This window comes from Seriola lalandi, unplaced genomic scaffold (assembly GCF_002814215.2).
Source record: "Seriola lalandi dorsalis isolate HSWRI2012SDOR001 ecotype SW California unplaced genomic scaffold, Sedor1 jcf7180002054898, whole genome shotgun sequence".
Classification (NCBI taxonomy): Eukaryota; Metazoa; Chordata; class Actinopteri; order Carangiformes; family Carangidae; genus Seriola; species Seriola lalandi.
In genome coordinates this window covers 207,316-228,306 of record NW_019525450.1, presented here as the reverse complement: position 1 = coordinate 228,306, position 20,991 = coordinate 207,316, and the positions used below count along the sequence as shown (strand labels likewise).

The 20,991-nt window shown below is 38.6% G+C and overlaps 1 protein-coding gene across 1 annotated transcript in view; it reads left to right on the top strand.

Moving 5' to 3' along the window:
* cd81a (CD81 molecule a) overlaps positions 1–20,694 on the top strand; it is a 34,597-nt gene extending 13,903 nt beyond the window's left edge. Inside the window, exons 3-8 of the mRNA XM_023429697.2 lie at positions 11,118–11,215; positions 11,671–11,745; positions 12,904–13,023; positions 14,149–14,247; positions 16,512–16,595; positions 18,444–20,694. Coding sequence (XP_023285465.1) covers positions 11,118–11,215; positions 11,671–11,745; positions 12,904–13,023; positions 14,149–14,247; positions 16,512–16,595; positions 18,444–18,506 — 539 coding nt within the window. The 3' untranslated portion in view covers positions 18,507–20,694. The remainder of the gene's footprint in view (positions 1–11,117; positions 11,216–11,670; positions 11,746–12,903; positions 13,024–14,148; positions 14,248–16,511; positions 16,596–18,443) is intronic.
* The last annotated feature ends 297 nt before the right edge of the window (positions 20,695–20,991 follow it).

Here is a 20,991-nt window from a genome sequence, read left to right as displayed (position 1 = left end):
CTGTCCCTACTTCAAAACAACAGAAATGAACTGAACTACAGCAGGATAATCAGTTAAGGTTAATCAGATAGGAGGTTTAAGTGAAACTTTGTTTGAAAAAAGTGTTTGTGTTAAAACTTAATGTGTCAGTTCCCGTAACGTCATATTATTTTCCAGTTAAATCAGTTTTCTCAGTAGAACAGGAGTTGAGGGGTCAGTTCCTTCAAGGTTACATAATCATTACAGCAATTGTGGCATAGCTAGCAACTGTCACAAGAATGCTGGTTGGGACGAGTTAGAAATGCTTTTTATCTGAGAAAAGGTCAAAGAAAACACACACTGAGCCTCAATCATGAAGCTTTTTATTTCAGACTAGAATGAAAGATTTCAGGGAGTTAACATCAATAGGATATAAGCTGCTCACACTAATGAGCTAAGGATAGGGTGTCACTGATCTTAACTTTCCACTTTGATAACACAAACCTAAGTATCCAATAAAACAGAAAACCCTACACAACAGCCTGCCACTGAATCCCTTATAGTTTTGTCAGGGCTATGGCAGAACGGTGTTGTTGTTCAGGTCTTATTGGTAGTGTTTTATTAGACTGTTATACTCATATAGTTAGTGTTTAATATAGGTTGTACACTACAATTTAGATAATGTTGTGAAGAAAGTACTTGGAAGCTCTTTGCATACAACCCAGTGGCAGACAGTAGTTGTGCAATAAGAAGGCATTTATACATTTGAAAATTGATTTATAAATCTATAATTAAATAAACAAAATCTGTAACCTTTCTAAATTTGAAAAATTTATTGATGATTAATATTTAATTTATGAATTATTTTTATACCTCTTTTTATTGCTCAATAAAATATCAAATAATGAATTACTTATTTACTACTACACACTTATTTATAGATTAATACATTAATTTGTAAACAACAAATTTATCAATCCCCTTTTTTTATTGTAGAATTTGACGCTCAGCTTTAAAAGTAATGTAATGTTATTCAACATCTTATAATGTTACATTTAAATGTCACCTCGGTTTGTTTGTGATTCCGTCGGGTTTGTGATTTTATAACAGTTTTAAAAGAAAGAAATTCAATATTGGACATGTGTAAAAAAGACTTGTATTTGTAAGAATAAAAAAGAGACGGTGTGGATAAAATATGTGAACATATGATATAAATAATGTGAAGAAGAATGGAACTGGCTGTTTGTCTTCCTGCTTGGATGCATTTTGTGCAGGTGAAGAGTCTGGACCTCACTGCTGCATCTCTAATGAAAAACGCGGTTTTGTTTGCCGTTCAGTTTAGACACAAATATTTTTCCTTTGGAGTTCAAGCGACACACAGCGGCTTCAGCTCCACTGCCAGCAGCAGCCTCTTCTGGTCAACGGGTCCATCAGCTTCGTAAAGTAAGTCTTCTTTTCTAAGGTTTGCAAACTTCCAAATTATTCAGCATAATGATTTAAAAATGAGAGGCAAAGTGTAAGTATTAATTGTTGTAAGCTAGTGTATCTATCCTGTAAAAACCCACCAGCCAATAAAGCATAATGGCTGACATTAGCTAGCATTAGCATGCTGTTCTGTAAAACATACCATTTAATAAGGTAAGTTCAGTTTGCTATCAATAGAACCCTTAAGTCATAGTTTGGTAACTTGTTTGCACAGCTAATACATTTGTAATATATGTGGTTTTATTAGGTTTCTGGAGACACTGCAGATCATTGTATTTATTAGTGTATATTTGGTATATTTTTGTTGTATATTTCCATAGATGTTTATCCTATAGATGTTTATCTTTCTGCTGTGGTAAATGAATTTCCCAGTTGTGGGATAAATAAAGTTAATCTAATCTAATCATATAGAAACAGTGTTAATGATAGTGCTGCAGTGCTAGGCTTCCTCTCCACCACCATCTGTGCTTCACTGCAGCTCACAGTGCAACCCCCCAGCCTCCCATCATCCATCAGGTGATGTAAATTTACTCTTATATCCAGCATTACCATGTATGAGGGAGGTGGTAAAAATAAAGCATGACATAATGTCTACAGTATGTGGCTGAAAATACTAGTATTCCAGTCATCAGTGTGCTGGTTGGTGCTTAGATTATTTTGGTTTCAGTGCACTCAGCCATAAATATTCTGGTGGTTAATATAAACCAGGCAAAGAACTCCTCGTGTCGTTATGTTATAGATGAGATACATAGATGAGTAATTGTACAGCCATGCATTATCAGTGCATGTCTTAAATGCATATAGACAATTCAACTAGAACAGCATCGGTGAACAATGTTCAGCAGTAACTACCACAGCATCAGAGCTTTTCACCGGAGGCATTTCACTCCCTCATCCTCCATTTTGCAGCGCAGCACACTGGGTTCTCCTTCCTTAGGATTTATCGCCTGTAAATATAATGGGAGTGTGGCTAAAAGTGAAGCTGTCTAACACAGCAGCCCAAACCTTGGAATAAATGGGACGGCGAAAACAGGAAGACCTCTCTGTGTTAGACAATACAGTACTGCAGAGCCACAAACTACGCATTCAAAAACGGCAAAGTTGGCGCCTCTTTAAAACAGGTTTAATAAAGATGCACATCATTCATGTAAGATTTATTGCTGGGCTTTTGTATTGGATTGCATTAGTTTCAGTTAGGTTTATAAGTATTTATTGGATTTGAATATTTCTTCCTATCAGCAGCTAATGGCACTTTTTAGTCACATGGCAGTGGTCGCTCAGTACTTCATAAAACAAAAAAAATCTGGCTTTACACATTTTGCACATTGTTTTTTTTGTACCCACATCTTAAAACTTGTGAACTACATAATCTGCTTTTCATTTCAAACATAACAGCAACAGAGTTGTTCAAACCAGTGATGGTGAGCTCTCACTCTCTAAGTCTGCCTTTATCAAGGGGAAGCCGTCATTTGGTTTCTGAGTCAGTCAGTCCCTGTGTATCATGTGTTACATGAATCAACTATATTATCACTGAATTTAATCTCAGCATTTTTTTTCTTTACAACAGCATTTGCCTCGGCCCCTTAATGGAGTCTTTGAGAGAGGGCTACTCCAGGTCACCGGAGGCTCTGGTGCTGTATCCTCCTCTGCATCGACTCCCCCTCTGCAGATCACAAAGAATGAAGCAGCTGCCTTTATCTTGCACAGCATTCATGGTTCAACACAGGACATTAGTGTGAAACCAGCAGAGATGTGCTGCCCAGTGTCCAGGAGGAGAATATTATAAGTCAACACAAAGTCGGACCAATTCTACTATTGATATGCAATTTAACCGAACTGAAAGAGGTTAAATATTCACTCGCATTTGTTTATTTGTGATACATCAAAAACCTTGTAGGAGACTTTGGTGAAATCTGGTGCATCTACCATTTCTTCTTAGTTTCTGTTTATGATAGAACTGCATGATGTGAAGCTTCTCTCTTTTTGTCAACATTGAGGACATGGTTGTCTTGTTTGAATAAACAGGACCAAGAAGAAAGTGAACTGTTATATTCTTCTCAATGTTGAAGGATCGTTGCTCGGTTAATCTTTCTGTTTTTCAGATGGAAAAAACATCTGGCATGTCTCTCATGGTTGTGTATATTTTGATGTGGAGCCAAGATGCCTTTTTAAACAGCTTGTTGGGGTTTCCACAACTTCAGTTACTTATATTTGTACTACAGGATGTGCCTCATTGCCTGAACAGCAATTCATCAATATAACAGTACAGTTTGTATTTATATAGGATGTTTGTTATTAGTTTGAGGCTGCTGCTGCACGTCCAGCTGTTAAACCGCTATCTGTTTCATATACTATGTCTGATCTGAACTGCATAAAATGGTCTTATATGACATGACGCGTTTGTGATTAATGTCATCACCAAATTGAGGCCTTCCTTTTAACAAACCTTTGTAAACTCCTCTTCAAACATCAGGCCAGACAACCTGCCTGTAAGTGGTTTTGCTTAGGGGGTTGTGACACAATATTTAAGTTAAACTGTTTAAATTAAAGTGCGGTTATAGGTATTCTTTGTGTAAATATAGCCAACTTGTGTAGAATAACACGAAATTACTAATTCAGTTTTAATATTGTCTCCAATATACCGTTTAGCAACATATGAATACTTCTACTATTTGAAAGTTGCAAGTGTGTGATTTAGAAGCAGTGAGGTCTGGGATTAAACTGCTGAACACTCAGCATAAATACATACTTAATAACCTTTGTCAACTAGGCTTTTATTCTAATTGCAGAGGAAGGGTAATTGGAAGAACTCAATATGATTATTTATTATATTATTACTGCCGTCCCCTCTGTTTCAGTATGCCCATTTCTCATCTCTCTCTGAATCTGGCTCCCTCCCCCTTCTCTCTCTCTCTCTCTCTCTCAGTCTAGCATATAATAAGCAGATCATTCCCTCTATACAAATACAACTCCTGATGTTACTGTAATATATACAGTTACATTTCTACATTATTTCCCCACACATTGATTCAACTATAGGGTCCCCAACCTGCAAGTCCCTTGCTCTTTGAAAAATAGCAAATGCGCCGCTCCACCCTGTTTGCAAACTGCTAACCATGATGATGGAAATATTCTGCCTCAGGGTTGTGTCGCAGCCAACGACACAGGAAACACTGCACAGAAAGAGGGAGAAATGGATTCCACTAAATATCAGCAAATCTCAAACAGTCTGTCAAACAGTCAAACAGTCAAGAAACTGAAAAGAAGCTGAAACTACTGAAAACATTGATCCAAACTACTGAACCAAACTACATTACTTGAACTACTTCAACAGGCGGAAACCGTCACAGTCCCCTGACTAAAACATCTCTGACCATCTGAGGGTAGGTCTTAAACATGCAGCATGTGGAGGACAGACTTAAAAGATCTCAGAACTTGAATAGAAAGACTTTTACACTTTTACCGGCTACAAGTGTTTACAAGCTGTTTTATCAATCGGGGGATTACTCGGCACTAACTCACCACATACTGACTGACCTTTGCACAAACCGCAATAAACAGTTTATAAAATAAAAAAGTAACAATTCATTAACAGGGAGGTTTAATATCACAAGAATTTCAAATTTACAGATGAAACCCTGAAAGAAAAATCACAGGTTGACCAACAAAAATGTTTTCAGATATTTTCATGAAGTGTGCACGTGTGTGTTGTGCAGTGCATTTATTGCAACTGCATCCTCAATTTTACAACATATCACCTCCAGAATCTAAATAATCTCTGAACCGATGTTGGTAACATTGGAACAAATAGTTTGGGAGTTAATTCTAAAGGAGTTTTAAATTGAAAAAACAACCGGATTTGATTATTTGTCTGGGAAGACGTTTCACCTCTCATCCAAGAGGCTTCATCAGTTCATGTACGCATCTGACCAGGCTGTGACTGGTCCAACTTTCTGGTGTGGAGACCCAGGTATTTAACCTCTTGTGGGCGTTCACAAGGCTGATGATGTCACTGGTTTCCTTTTGTGCTCCAACGATGAACGTTGATCCCAAGTGACTCCAACGACTGTCGTTATAACACAATAGAGCACTAACGAAGTCGAAACCAACTTTCCACCAACGACATACATGCAAACGACTGTCGTTGACACTTGGAGCACAAAAGGGAACCAGTGACATCAACAGCCTTGTGAACGCCCACAAGAGGTTAAATACCTGGGTCTCCACACCAGAAAGTTGGACCAGTCCCAGCCTGGTCAGATGCGTACATGAACTGATGAAGCCTCTTGGATGAGAGGTGAAACGTCTTCACAGACAAATAATCAAGTCCGGTTGTTTTTTCGATTTAAAACTCCTTTAGGATACTATGACCTGGACAAATGAGAATATGCACATGCTTAGGAGTTAATTGATACTATAGATTTCAATGAAGCAAAGATGAATCACTTACAGCAGGATGTCTTGCAAAAAAAATGATTTTTGAAAATTTGATCAGCCCAATTTCACCTGCTGAAGGGAACATGACCAGAGATCAATTCATATTAATTTCAGAAAGAAAATGTGCCGTCAGTAATGAAAGACTGTGGAACGAGCATCTGAAAATGTGCACCAGATTCATCAGTGACGCTTTCTGAGAGTTTATTTATCAAATGGACTTTAACAACACAATTTTATAAAATGTGTAACTGAAAATAAAAAGTAATAACTTTAATGAGGCTTGGTCCAGACTTTATGTGTGAACCTTTGTGAAAAATCTAATTAGAAATCCTCCATGAAACACCACACAGAGTTTCTCATGTCGTACATGTCTGGACCGGTGAATAAATAGTAACCTTCCGAAATAAAACAGGGAACAGGAAGCAGCAGAAAGGAAGGCTTCGCTGTATAATAAACAATAGTCAGATGACATCAGCAGCTAAAGTAAATGCGTGTGGATAAAACATGTGGAGACACATTGTTTCATTGGCTTAATCATCTGAGGGAAATTCCACCTGTCCATTCAGTATGTTGTTTGCAGGAGATGAACTAACACAGTTGGCTGAATTTCAAGGACATAGGTGGCGGTAGTTAGTGTACAGTATGTAAAGCTCATTGTAAAGGACAAGTAGGATTTGATCAATCTCTAGTAAATAAAAATATACAACAAAATTAATTAAATTAAATGACATTAATCGCCCTCAATATCTGACCACTTGTAAACATGTGACTGAAGCTCCATACTTAGGTCACATGATGAAAACCAGTCATATCCATGACGACTGGGCAAACTGCATCCCCCCAGGAAGACTGTGACGTGCAGTAAAAGTGGACCTTGAGTTAAGATTTTCTTTCTTTTTTTTAAATGAAACGCAGTAAATTTGTGGTTCATTATATATTGCAAGTGAAAATATAAATTTTCCACCTCTTCAGTATTGTGATTTTAACCATGCCAGCAGCATCGTGGCTCTGGGGAAATCAGAAATCTGTTGTTTTCCCACTTCAGGTCAGAGTGCAATATCTTCATATTTTGAAATATTCCAAAATGTTGAATAAACTGATTTGGAGCTTTGTACAGACATTCATGGCATCTAGATTGGTTGGTTTGGTTAATGCCACCAGCAAGTCAAAGCTGGAGTGGAACCAAATGTGGTCCAGACATTTTGGTTCCCAGAGGATAAACTGTAATAACTCTGTTGATCTCTTGACTAATGTTAGTGCCAACAGGTCAGAATTTAAAAAGTGTGTCTGATACTTTAGTTTATGACTAAAATACCTGCAAAATTATTGACTTCAGCTGTACTTTTGTTTATCTGCTAAATCTAGAAGGTGGGCATATTACCTGCTTTACAGCAGCATGTCATTGTGAGCATGTTAGCATGCTGTCACCACTGCGCCTGAGTGTATTCTAGCCTCAAAGAGCTGATAGCATGGCTCACAGTTTAGTTTGTTTCCAGCCTCAGTGAAGATCAGGGTGTACAACAGACAAACAAACAAGTTCATGTGATGTTTGTGTTTTAAACAGCGATGCACTAAAAGGCAGGGTGAGACGTCTGCAGTAATAGGGAGGGGCAAGAAGTGATGAGTAATACAAAGATAATTCTAGCAAACTTCTGCAGTTTTTTTTTTTATTTGTCCGTATCACTCGTGTCTGACGGAGCCAGTATGCTCCTAGTCTAATAACTTACGCTTGATTAAACACAACCTGCAAGTCTGTTTTCCTTCGTTTTAAGTGTGTAACTTCATTAATTATGTACTGGGCTCTATAATCCTAAAGCACTGGTGACCTACGCTTAGTCCAGTGCCTGAACGAGCACAGATGAGACAGTGACACTCCTGTTGCTTTCACTACGTCTCCTGATGATGCTGCACTCGCTGGGAGAAAAGTCCAACCTCAGGATGGTGTAGTGAGCGAGAGTTTAAAGCTTACCACAAGAACACTTACACCTTAAGGAGGAATAAAGATTAAAACCTAACACTAATAGCAATGTAATGCTAAGTAGTTTAGGATTTCTTATTGCTACCTTTTATTACATGAAATAGCACATCATGTTGTCTTTATATTTGTAGCGTCTCATGGCAAAGCTGTAACAGGGAGAGTCTTGTAATCAATCAGACGAATAAAAGCAGGAGAAAATGAAATCAAGACAGACAGGAGGAGAGATATAAGTAAATGAAATTATTGAGAGCATAATTTTGAAGGAGCAAATGTATTACACAGAGAGGACAGATGGGTGGTGGTGTAGCAAGAGAAGGAGACACTGAGATTGCCAAACAGCGTCGCAGGATGACTGTGTCAGACCAGAGAGCCACAATACCAGAGATTGAGAGAGCACTTGGTCAGTCGCCAACATATCAATTTAGAAATTAGCTTTAGTGTGTGTGTGTGTGTGTGTGTGTGTGTGTGTGGGTAGAAGAGGGGTGGGGGATGGGGTATACGAAGTACAGGACCAGTTAGTGGTCCAGAATCAAATTATGTCTGAAGCTACATTATGTCTGAGCCTGAATACAGAGAGCCGCATTCTCAACCTGATACGGCACAGTCAGACCGTGGGAGACTGACCCGCTTCTCACTGACATCAGTGTGTACTTCAGGTTTTCCGTGTTTGTCCTGGTGACATCAGTGTTTGTCTGGCAAAAAATTATTTAGTCTGATAAAGTAGAGGTGTGTATTTTGTTATTCATGTAGAACAAAAATGCTTAATGATATTAGATAACCAATTTTTCCTCTGTCGCAGAGTCATGTGCATCTCTGAGGAACGTCTTAAGAATCAATAGTGAAGATGTAACTCGGAAATTAACCAGTTAGATGTTGCTATTAATGCTAAGTAAGCATGATAATCCCAACTCACGATCCAAACCAGACAGTCAGCTGGCTAGATAGGTAGCATGTGAGGCCAAACCATGTGTTACACTGAATAAAAGATGAGGCTAGTTATTGTGCCTGTCTACTTTGTTCATAGCAGCAGCCTCTAGCTGCTTGATCCAGAATTACCATGACACTGTTGTTCCTCTGGCCAACAGGAGTTACCTGGATAAACTTAGTAGTGTTGTAGAGTGTGTTTGCTTTAATAGAGGCAGAAAACGTGATGTGGTGATGACTAGTGACGATACCACTATCAGTATTGTCAGGAAAAATGCAATTATTTAAAAAAAAAACAGACTTTTGAGGGCATAAAATGAATATATTATTATAAAAATATATTTTATGCAATTCATCCATGATGATATATGTCATAATTACTTGTTTATCTAATATTGAACACTTACGGGTGTGTGAGCGACTGAGTGAGCGTTGAACGACAACTTTCCCCATTGGTATTTCAAAATGTATTGACGCAAACAAGCAGTGTTGACAACATAGTGCTTTTGTTGTTAGATTTCAGAGCACTTTAATGGCTTTTTTCAAAAAAGTATCTAACGTTAAATCTAGAGACATTTTTGACAAACCTTAGCTACTTCCCACAGAAGAGCGAGAGTCCCGCCTCTCTCTGTGTCTACCCTGGTAAATGAGGCGGAGCAGCAGTTTGTTACCCACACAGTGGCTGTGCACCACCTGAGATACAAAGCAAGAAAGATAGTCCGTCTCTTCTAACTTTCTCTCTGAGTGATGATTTTACAGTAAATGCAGCTGAAGTCACAGCTCAGTCTTTGTCTTTGACTAGTGTGTCCTGTGATTTTGTCAGATGACGTCGTGGATTTTAGCAACAGCTCGAAGGGGGCCGCTGCGTAACATGTAGTCTTAATGAGCCACATTTCAGCCACCTTTTCAAACTTGTTGCGTTGCCGTGACAACAGAAACAGAAAAACATGTCAATAAGAACAGCTTTATTGGGAATTCAGCTGTAAATACGACCTGACTGACCTGATGTCAGTTGTTTACGATGGTTCCACAACAGTTTTCAACTACATCGTCAATCACTGACCGTACGCCGCCCAGTCATATACTGAGTTTTGACCTGGTCTTGTTTGTATATTGTTGAGGTGTTGTTAAAGCATCACTTGTTAGAGTAACGGAGCATGAAAATTAGCCCCAACATTTTAGTTCAAGAAGCTCTTAGATTCACATTTCTGTTTTCATCATGGGCGTGTTTGTTTATTTAGTTTGTGGAAGCATCACTAGTCTTCAGCTAATGCTAATATCTCACATTCCTGAGCCTTTGATCTGCACATGAATGCACCACCAATTGGCAGTTTACTTCTCAAATGTGTCCTCACATTAAACAGCATTAGCACAGTGTTAAAAACCAGAGTAATCACTGTAATAAATGATCTCACGCAAACACTCTGCTTGTAGATCTTTTCTTCATGTTGACTGCAGTGAATGGAAACTAAACAGCTTTAAACCCAGTTAACAATGTAGGAGCGCAGTCATTTATATTTATAGGAGTAAAACCTGCAGAAACAGCAGATTGGTCTTCAGAGAAAGAACAAACCAGAAGTGATTTTTCTGTGGATTTCTCAATAAAGTTTCTACTGAACAAATTCAGAGAGAATAAATATTTTATGACTTCTCTATTTGTGCTTTGAATTTATATTTAAAACCACCAAATATTTCAAGTATAATAATGTTCCTCCTCTATAATCCCATCTTTCATCCTGCTTTAAAAAAAAAAAAAAAAAAAAGAAAAAGTAAACTGCTCAGCTTGGGGTTTACAACCACACACCTCCTGCGATTAACACAAAGCAGACAAATGACTGTCCCTGAAGAGACCGTTGAGCACATTAACACACATCTTTCTTTCCACGCTGCACCCCTGCCTCCATCCTCCATAAAGTCAAATATTTATCTCCAGACAGTTTAACCAAGAAAACATGGACGTCTCTACAGATACTGTGATGTAAGTGTGTGTGTGTGCGAGGAAAGGAGGGAGCAAGTGCAGGATCTGTTTCACGCCCTGGATGAAAAACAGCGTTGTTGAATTATGGAGCAGGAGCTTTGTACAAGAAAACAAAAAACATCTTCCTGTGAACATGACTCATTGCTTTCTACTGGCATTGCACCCCCTGTTGCCCATCAGATGTTATTGCATGCATGTAGCTCTTAAAGGGAAACTACAAAATGAAGTGATTTGTTATTCATTGTTTGTATTAAGTATGCTGAGTATCCATGCAGCTCTCTTATTTAAACCTGTTAATGTATGTGTGTTGCCATGGATACTAATCAATCAATCTATACTGTCTGTCTGTTTTTCCAGGTGTCCACATCCTGATTGCTGTCGGCGCTGTGATGATGGTGGTCGGTTTCCTCGGTTGCTATGGTGCCATCCAGGAGTCTCAGTGTCTGTTGGGAACTGTGAGTCACAGTCACATTTAAAGGCCCCTGTGGGGTTTGAGACCTCTGTGGAGCTGTATGACGATGAGTGGGTCATGATTCTGTTTATGTCATGGCCATGACACGATACGCAGTCCTGCCAGTGATTTCACACCGTTACACTGATCAACATGTGACGGCGCTGTGTCGAGATTAGCTGCAGTACATCAGCAAAGGCAGAGAAGAATGAGACTGTAAGACAGTGAACACTGATGTAAACAATGTAGGGTTTAATTACTTGAAATGACACATTTGTTAGACCTCAAAGATACACAGAGCGTTTTGTTGAGTAACACGTGACTTTTGTTTGTTTACAAGACACAGGGCTCCTATAACTTATAAAACCTTGTTCTGTCTCATTATGTAATCATGTAGATCCTCAGTAAGCTAAATCCTTAAATGGAGCAGTTATCTGATGTCTCTGTCCTCTCCTGCAGTTCTTCGCCTGCCTGGTCATCCTGTTCGCCTGCGAAGTGGCAGCTGGAATCTGGGGCTTCATGCACAGAGACACAGTAAGACTGCAAACATACACTAGAGGAGATAGACATGTAACATTGAGCCTAAAAGTACAGTAAATACAGTGGCTTCAGAAAGTATTCAGACTCTTTTTACATTTAAATGTGTTCTAGATTTACATTTGAATGGATAAAATTGCCATTTTGTCCACCGGTCTACACTCAGTGATCCACAGTGAAAACATGTTTTTAAGACATTTATTAAAATCAAAAACTGAAATTTCATTCAGTACTTTGTAGATACCTCTTTTATGCTGCATTCATCCTTCCCACAAAGCCCTCATTCTCCCGGTCCCTGCTGCTGACTTTAGCTTTGGAAATGGTTTTATACCCTCACCCTGATCTATGCCTTGACACAATCTTATCATGGAGGTCTACAGAGAGTTCCTCGGACTTAATGGTTTAGGATTTCGCCTGACATACAGTGTGAATTGTGGGACTTTGTATACACAGCTGTGTGCCTGTCTGAACTATGTCCAATCTGTGCAGGTTGCCACAGGTGGACTAGAATCAAGTTCTAGACACATCACATTAATTTAATTAATTAAAGCAAACAGGAAGCACATGGTCAATTTACTTTTGTAAATGTGAGGTTTCAGTAAAAAACATGTTTTCACTTCTTTGTGGGTTATTGAGTGCAGACTGATTTTATCCATGTAAAATTAAATCTACAACACAGTAAAGTGCAATAAGAGAAAAGGTGTGAATAGTCTGAAGCCATTTTAAATCTACAGGATATGTGTAGGTCCTGAAGTTGAGGTTAGATATCGTATTATAAAACAAAGGCTTCAAAAAGTCTGGTTTGTATATGGTGTTTTCAGATATCCTGGATTATTATGCCTGAATTATGAAAGAACCCTTAATCAGACTTTTATGATATCAGACAGACTTGTCTGGAAGATTAGTCATGGAAAATGACATTCTGTATCAAGCAGGAAAAAAGTTGTTGAATGATATGTTTGGGTTGATTTATCATATTGGACGCTGCATCGCCTTGACGATGCTGAAATGATATATTGTCTGAATGCCCTGTTACTCTTTCTTGAAAGTCATTTGATGTTTGTCATTTTTTTCTGAGCAGACACGTATGATTTTGAGCTTGTACTCAGTTTGAAGTTTGTTAAGTTCATAGAAACCTCCTTGTTACTGTTCCAGGTGTCAAAGGAGATGATCACCTTCTATGACACTGCATATGACAAGGCCATGACACAAAGCCTCGCTGACCCGAACAACAAGCAGCCTGCTACCGCTGTGCTCAAGGTCTTCCATGAGACGGTATGAACAAACACTATACATTTATATTTTTTAAAGATATAACTTATAATAAATTATATTAAATTAAATATATATTTTCATTAATTTACAAAACCATCAACTCAGGTCTTGAGGTCTATTTTATGTGTCTAAATATAAATAGCAAAAACCCTGCAAGACTTGTAAGGGCTGGGACCCTTCAGCAGAGCAGCAGGTGTGCAAGTGACCTAGATATATATCAAGTGTAATACATGCACCTTACCACAAGGCAGAGCTGTGCTGAATACAGACACTCGCTGTCGCGACAATAGTTACACGGTCAAGATTTCGTGTTTCAATGTGGCACGAGTTTTTCCCACATTAACATAATTAACCTTTTTACTTGTGAATATATGTATATCTAACACTGGTATTGATCTGTACCTCAGGGCTCCATTTATTTTCAGGGGCACTATTATTTTTCTCTAAAGAAATTACATTGATGTATTAGAATTTTAGCGTAATATCCAACATAAATCCAGTATCCACTATCTGAGGTCTTTCAAAGCTCCTGGTGAACCTCTCTATGTTCTTGCTGCTTTTTTTTCTAAAATTACAAACAACAAAAAATGAAAAATATCTACAACTCTAAATAAGCTGAAATCTGTAGGTTGTGAAGACAGAAACAAGTGGCGGCCTGATCAATGTTCAAAGACATAAGACAGGACTTTAAGGTCCATATTTTCCTTTTCTCCTGTGTTGTATTTGAAGTGTTGATCCATAAGAAGATATATTTGTGGTTTTAAGAACCAAAAACCATCTGAATGTAGTTTTACATCTCCTCTCTCAGGCTTCTCTCTGGAGCTCTAGTAATAACAGGTTGCTGAGCCAATCAGAAGAGAGGAGGCTCTGAGCCTCTTCTCTTAATGATTATTTAATTGGCTCACAGTTTTCTGAGTGGTCCAATAAAAATATAGCAGATTTCACTCAGAGAAACCAAATCCTGCAAGGTTGGATGGTGGGTCCAGCTGGGCAGGGCTTGGGGCATGCAGCCTCTGATAAATAAGCAGGCATAAAAGTTGTAATGGTTAAAAACGATGAATGTTGGAGTGAAATTATCAAGGATCACATGTACAGCATGTTCACTGTGTTGTTTTTGTATTTCAGCTGAACTGCTGTGGTAAAGGCCTGGGGACCTCTTTTATAACAAAGATCACGGACACATTAGGCATGACCGACCTCTGCCCCAGCGGCTCACAAAAAGTTGTAAGTGTGATCGTCCATCTCGACAGTGTTGTCACCACTTTCATGCAACAACAGCCCTGGCCAGACTGTGGACAGAAAGCAACACTGGCATTTCAGATTAAATATTAAAGGTGAAGGAGGGTTGTACAGCACCACGTCATCACGGTGGTGTGTTCCTCAACCTTTCCATTGGGAGCCTGATATGCAGATGCAGATAAAAAAAACAAATGGATTTGAAATTCAGCTGAATTTGTTCATTATTTGGAACCAACATAATGCTCTTAAAAATACAATAAATGCTCACCTTTCACATAAACACCGGACACCTTTACAGCTCTCAGTGGTCATCAACCTTTTGTGAAGAACGGACCTTCCACAAAGCAGACATCTTGTCTTGTCAAAGCACAGCTGGAGCGAATAACAGCAAAGACTGCTCCGTCCCTTTTAGATGTACCAGTAAGTTATGTCAGAAACAATAGTTCAACAGGGAAATTCACATTCTTGCTGAGAACCAGATGAGGAAATTGATACCACTCCCATCAGTACAGAGCTGGAGCCATGAGACGAATCATTACTGATTTCCTGTGGATTAAACTAACAAGATGAAATGTGTTAATCAGTGTGAACGATGCTGTTGAGGTACAGCTGATGCATTTTGTAACTTTGGACAGAACCAAGCTGCTGCCCTTGACTTCCAGTCTTTATGCTAAGATAAAATCTGGCTCCAGCTCCACACTTAAAGCACCGGAATGAAAGTGGTTTCAATCTTCTCATCTAACTCTCAGCAAGAAAGAGGAAAAACATAATGTCAAACTGTGTAATGTTGTCAGTTACACATGTTTGACAACTCAAAAATGTCTGCTATGAGAAAGGTCTACAGGGTCAGGGGCCTGAAAAGGTTGAGAAACAGTGATGAAAATAAGTGGAGTGTATAATCCAACAAAATGTGTGATGTAGATGAATAGATAACTTAAGTTTCTTCTTACTCAGCAAATTAAACAAACTAGCCAGAGAATATTTGTCTTCATTTATAGATTTATTGTAAATGATGAAATTACTTTTATCAGTGATAAGAAATATCATGCTTGTCTTGGCAGCCATCTTTATCCCAATTTTACACAGGAAAAGCTGAAAGAAAAATCGCATTTTTCATTTATTGTCACTGTGTTTTAAACAGATTTCCAAACTTTTACATAATTTCATCTGCAGACTCCGTACAATTTTCACACCATTTGAACAATCACTGCAGGTGTTTTGAGATTGAATTGATTCATAATTTATCATTGTTTACACTGAAGCAAAGATTATAAAAGCTTATAAACCCTCGACCCATGAGACCAAACTTCACATGCCTGATCTTAGTTTCAGAGAAAAAAACAAGACTCAGAACTAACATCCAAACAGGTTCAGCAAATTTGCTTACAGTAGCTTAAACTGAGTTTAATTTACAAGTATTCATGTGAAATTGACCTGAACAACACAACTATACAAAATGTTTAATTCCAAACTGGAAGAGTATCAAAAAAAGAAGTGCTCACCTTCCCGTGGCGCAGTCCAGACTTTTCATGTGTGAACTTTTGTGAAGTTTAAAGGAGCTATTTGTAAGTTTTGCTAGTGTTACACACAACATTAGCATTAGCAGCTGTTTACTTACCAGACTAGAAGAAACGTTGTGAGTTCAGCATCAAACTTCATTCCTTTACTCACCAACAGCTGTCTCCAGAGGTGGAAATCAAACCTATTGTTTTGCCTCTATTTTTATCACTTTTTTTCTTCAACTGAAGTTAGCATGCTAACCAGCTAGCCCTGATGCAGCCGGACCATCTTGTCTTTCTAATACCAAGTGACTGTAGTGTCCAGAGTGCTTGGGTTCCAGCGGCTGTGGTGCTTGGAACACTAATAATAATATTGATAATAACAATCATTTCTTCTATTCTATACCTCGGTCTGACATCAACACTCAAAAATTACCAGAATTCTTAAGTGGTGAATCTGCCTTCATGGTCAGTGTAAACTACATATGTCCTGTGTGAGAATAGAACAGGCATAGCAACAGTTACTAATGTGACAGGGCTTTGTAAACAGTCTGTTAAAGATGTCAACAATTATGGTGCTGTGCTCTTGCCCTAAACTCTGATTATAGCCCCTAGTGAAAACTGGTCACTGGAATAACTGTGGAATATAACTTAGATAGTAATTAGCCAAAGTCAGATATGGAACATCAACATGATACTGTTGTTCTGAAGCTGATTTAAATTAATGTCTTGATGTTTCTTCCTTTGCAGAATTGCCACCACAGGATCAACGAGTTGTTCTCAGATAAGATTTATCTGATTGGTATCGCCGCTCTGGTGGTTGCAGTTATTATGGTGAGAATTTGAAGCAGCACATCACAGAAGTAACAAACCCTTCAATAACACAGTGTATTTCTTCCTTTAATTTATCCAAAAGCAAACAGGTACATACTGCATACCATAACACAGGGCACAAGATATTGTGTGTGAGATTGTGTGCCATGGCAATGTTGAATCCTTAAATCTGTTGTATTTAACCACCACCACGTGCTGTGTAGTCATGGCAGTGGATGTGTGCAATAAATAAGTGATTATTAGTAAAATGTATAGAACAGATAATATGTATACATTCATGCTGGTTCAGCTGCATCACTTACCTAAAAGACACAAGTATAGTTAATGACTCATATTTCTTTATAGCACAGCTGAGTAACTGTTGTTCAGTCGTTTGTTTACAATTTCTAAGTAATGTTACCAAGACTGCATTTTAAAGAAAAAAACATGGCAGCAAAAGAGAGCGACCAACAGGTAATTCAGAGCTGCCAGGCCCAAGTTTGTCTTCGTAAAGAGCAACAGTTTAAATATAACGTTATTAACTGAATCATTTAGACTGTGTGAGCCTTCACATCTGTAATGTGTTCAGAGCACCAAAGTAGTCAATTTAAGTACTTTAGTATTAACTTAAGTCATCTTCTATGGAACATTTAACATATTTATTCCTCAACTGGAGAACAAATGTTGTTTGGTGTCTGTCTGTCTATTATGACATATGATGTTATGGCTCTATATTAAAGGATGAGACTCGTGCTATTCTAAATCTTTAGCGTTGTCAACAGATCCCACAAAAAGATCAAAACCAACGTGTTAGTCATTAATCAATACTTTCTGACTTCTCTACCCTGTCAATGACACTCAGCCTCATGCCAAGTGGTTCCTATGAAAGAGGTCACAAATAGTTTGACATTTCTTCCTAAAACAGCTGGTCACTGAGTTTTTAGCTAGCGTCACTGAAACAGGAGGAAATGGTACGTTTAGTTGTGACTAATTTCAGTACACATTTACATGTTTCTGGTAGCAGTGTGTGTGGGACTGAGTCAGAATAAACCACTTTTACAGGGAATTATGTGGTTTGACTGTTTCTTGCCAAACACCAGCTGGGTACAGTCAGTCACTGAGTCATTGAGTTCCTCAATAAATAGTTCCAGCATGTAACTCCCTCTAAAACCACACATTGTCATTTTTACATAACTGTTTGTGTACAGATTAAAACAAATAAGTGTTAATTAGTGAGTTGGTAGGTGTATTTTTAAAACATGCCTCCAGTCTTTATGCAAGAAATGCCAAAATTAGAGAGATGTCAACCTGTTTCTTTAACTGTTAACTATTTCTTTGGATAGACCCCAAGCTGGTCTGGGGTAAAGGGGAGTAACAAAAGAGTAGTTTAGGAGCTCGAGGAGTCATATTATATTATATGTATATATATGTTCTCAAAGATTTATTGCCAAAACATGAAGCACAGTATAATTTCAGGAAGAGCCAAGGCCAAAATAACAAATGTAACAACCCTAACTAGAAACAAAACCACAATACTGAAACTAAAACAAAAGAAAAGTTCACAGTACTAATCTCCCTAACAAAAGAAGGGGTTGAAATAAAATGGCAGCTCTCCCCTACAGGGCTCCTTGGCAGGGTTTACCAACTACAGTCAAATGAAATCATACAAACGGTAACCAATGACTGAAATTCAACAAACAAAATGGTAACAAACAGCATGTGGCAGAGGGAGTGACCTCAGAGGGCTGGACCAATTAGCTGCAGGTCCTGAGATGCAACTAATAATCATGAGCTGAGGCCTACAGAGCCTGAGGAGCAGCCCAGTAAATCAGTTATGTAATCATCCTTCATGTCTGTGTCCACCCTCAGATCTTTGAGATGATCTTCAGCATGGTGTTGTGCTGTGGGATCCGCAACAGCCCCGTGTACTGAGGCGCCGGGCTGCCAGCGTCCTCGCCAATGAAGGAAGGACGACCTCTCCGTCTCGCTCACTTTTCTTTTCTTTTATAAGCAGGAACCGTCACATATTATTGCTTGCTGGATTTTAGTCGGCTCGTTGAGAAGACAACATAAACCATCCTCCATTGAGCGTTTTAATTACACTGTCAATGATTTTGTTTTTGTTCGTCACAGATGCTGTTATGCATAATTGACCAGTACTATCCTAACCTGATATGTAGATATTATATTACACTGTCACATTGAATTACTTCCACCAGTCCTGGTGCTCTAATCCTTTAGGGATTCATTAGTTGTTTACTGCCTCCTTGCCTATGAACATGCTCTTATATTCTTGGTTTTAAGGATGTTTTTTTTCACTGTTTTATGTATAAACTGTATATAAATATATATTAACAGTGCTTTATGACTGCATGAGCATGGATACTACAGTAAATTCTTGTATTCTTCCTGCACTATGCTTATATGTCTTGCCCTAGACCGAACCAGATGATGGTGTATAAGACCGGCACTAGTGTTGGCCTCACCATGCTGCATAGAGGTGAACATACACAAACACACTTCCCCGTCCGACAGATCATTGTCTCGGTTCACATCCACATCAATGAGAGGATTTATACCATCTCTCATGTCTTTAGGCTAAATATGAAGCTACAGCTAGCAGGTGATTAGCTTAGTTTAGCAGAAAGACAAGAACAAAGGGGAAATGAGTGCTGGAAGTATTTTTCTCCAGGTGCAGTGACGTCTGGAGTCTTGTCATCGTGAGTTGGCAGGTGGAAAGTCGCACCGGGCCGAGAAATAGTTCCAGCAAGTCGCTCCCCTTAAGTGTTACCCATAATAATGCCAAACAGTCATATTCAACTCCCCATATTGTTACATTTGTCAGATTCACAAATGAATGGTGTTTTTCAGGGCTGTTGTATTAGATTAGATATTTCAAGTGTTCATGCTTTTGTATCTGCTCCCTTCAACTTTATTGTGTAATAGTCTCAGACTACTAACTGCAGTGCTAATATTTGTGGTAGTAGAGGGCAGTGCAGTCACATGAAAACTGTTGATCTAAAATCAGACTTAAAGGTGCCATATTTTACACTTTTCCTGTGTTGTATTTGAAGTGTCGATCCATAAGAAGATATATTTGTGGTTTTAAGCCAAAAACCATCTGAATGTAGTTTTACATCTCCTCTCTCGGGCTTCTCTCTGGAGCTCTAGCAACAACAGGTCGGTGAACCAATCAGAAGAGCGGAGGCTCTGACAGCTGAGAGCAGTGACTGTTTTGTTGTGACATCATCAAGTTACAGAAGTCCTGACAGCCCATTATAAAGCTCATTTCTCAATTTCTATGTGGACTGAGCGCTTTGATACTTTCACAGTATTAGTAACCTAGACCTGCTTTATAATCAAAACACACATGGAAATCTGACTTCATACAATATGGGACCTTTAACTGCTGCTTTAAGTTCCACCAATTAGAGAACTGCCATCTGGCAACTGAACATCCAGTGGGATTTTTTATTCCACTACAAAGGCTTGAAGTATTTGGTCCTGAGGTCTGTTCCTGCTAGATGCATCTGCCACTGACACTAACTCTTCAGCACTGCAACGCATCATCAACTCACACACTCACCGAAAATCTTGCCATCTTGTGTAACCTCCCATATTATCACAGTGTGTGTCAACCAACTAAAAACCTTGTATTGTTAACATCTCTTACTTAAACTGAGAAACCGTAAAAGTGTCTTGTAATAGTTACAGCTCTGAAGTATTGTACTAATGAAAATAATGAAGGCTGTAAAAAGACAATGTATGCCTTTTTTTCTCTTTGTATTGTGATATCTTTGTCTGGTACGTCATCACAGGAGTCTGAACAGGAAGGGTGGAAGACTGTGCAAGTGGCAACTGAGAGGAAGTCGAACTGTCAATATATGTCAGTACATCAACTGGTTTCTCCCCAGAAATCATTAACTAAAATATGACACCCATCAGTCCAGAATTCCCCAGTGATAAGGGCGATAGCTGTGTTTCTCTGTCCGTGTTGCTGCCTTTTCAATTTTGGTAACTGACAGTCAGGAGCCACTGCCATTTAGATCTCAACCCATCGCTACTCTCTAGACTTCGGTTTGCCCAAATATAAAGGGATTAAATGTATTTTACAAATAAACAGTCAGGTGGTCTCGTCTTTTTCTTTGGGAATCCTAACCGAAACGAATGAAATGTAAACCTACAGACCTACTTCTTGCACCTCAAGGTGATGGGGATAAAAGAAACAGAGCAAAAAGTAACTGAACTCATGTCGAGCTTCATCACTACAGTAGTGATACCTGCCTTACAAATATTACAGACTGGATGTGCAACAACTAAATGAGGAAACGGAACTGACAGACTAACAGATTAATTAAACTTCAACAAGTTTTTTTAACTATGTTACGTTCCCAGAAAGAGTAAAGGGATAAAGGGA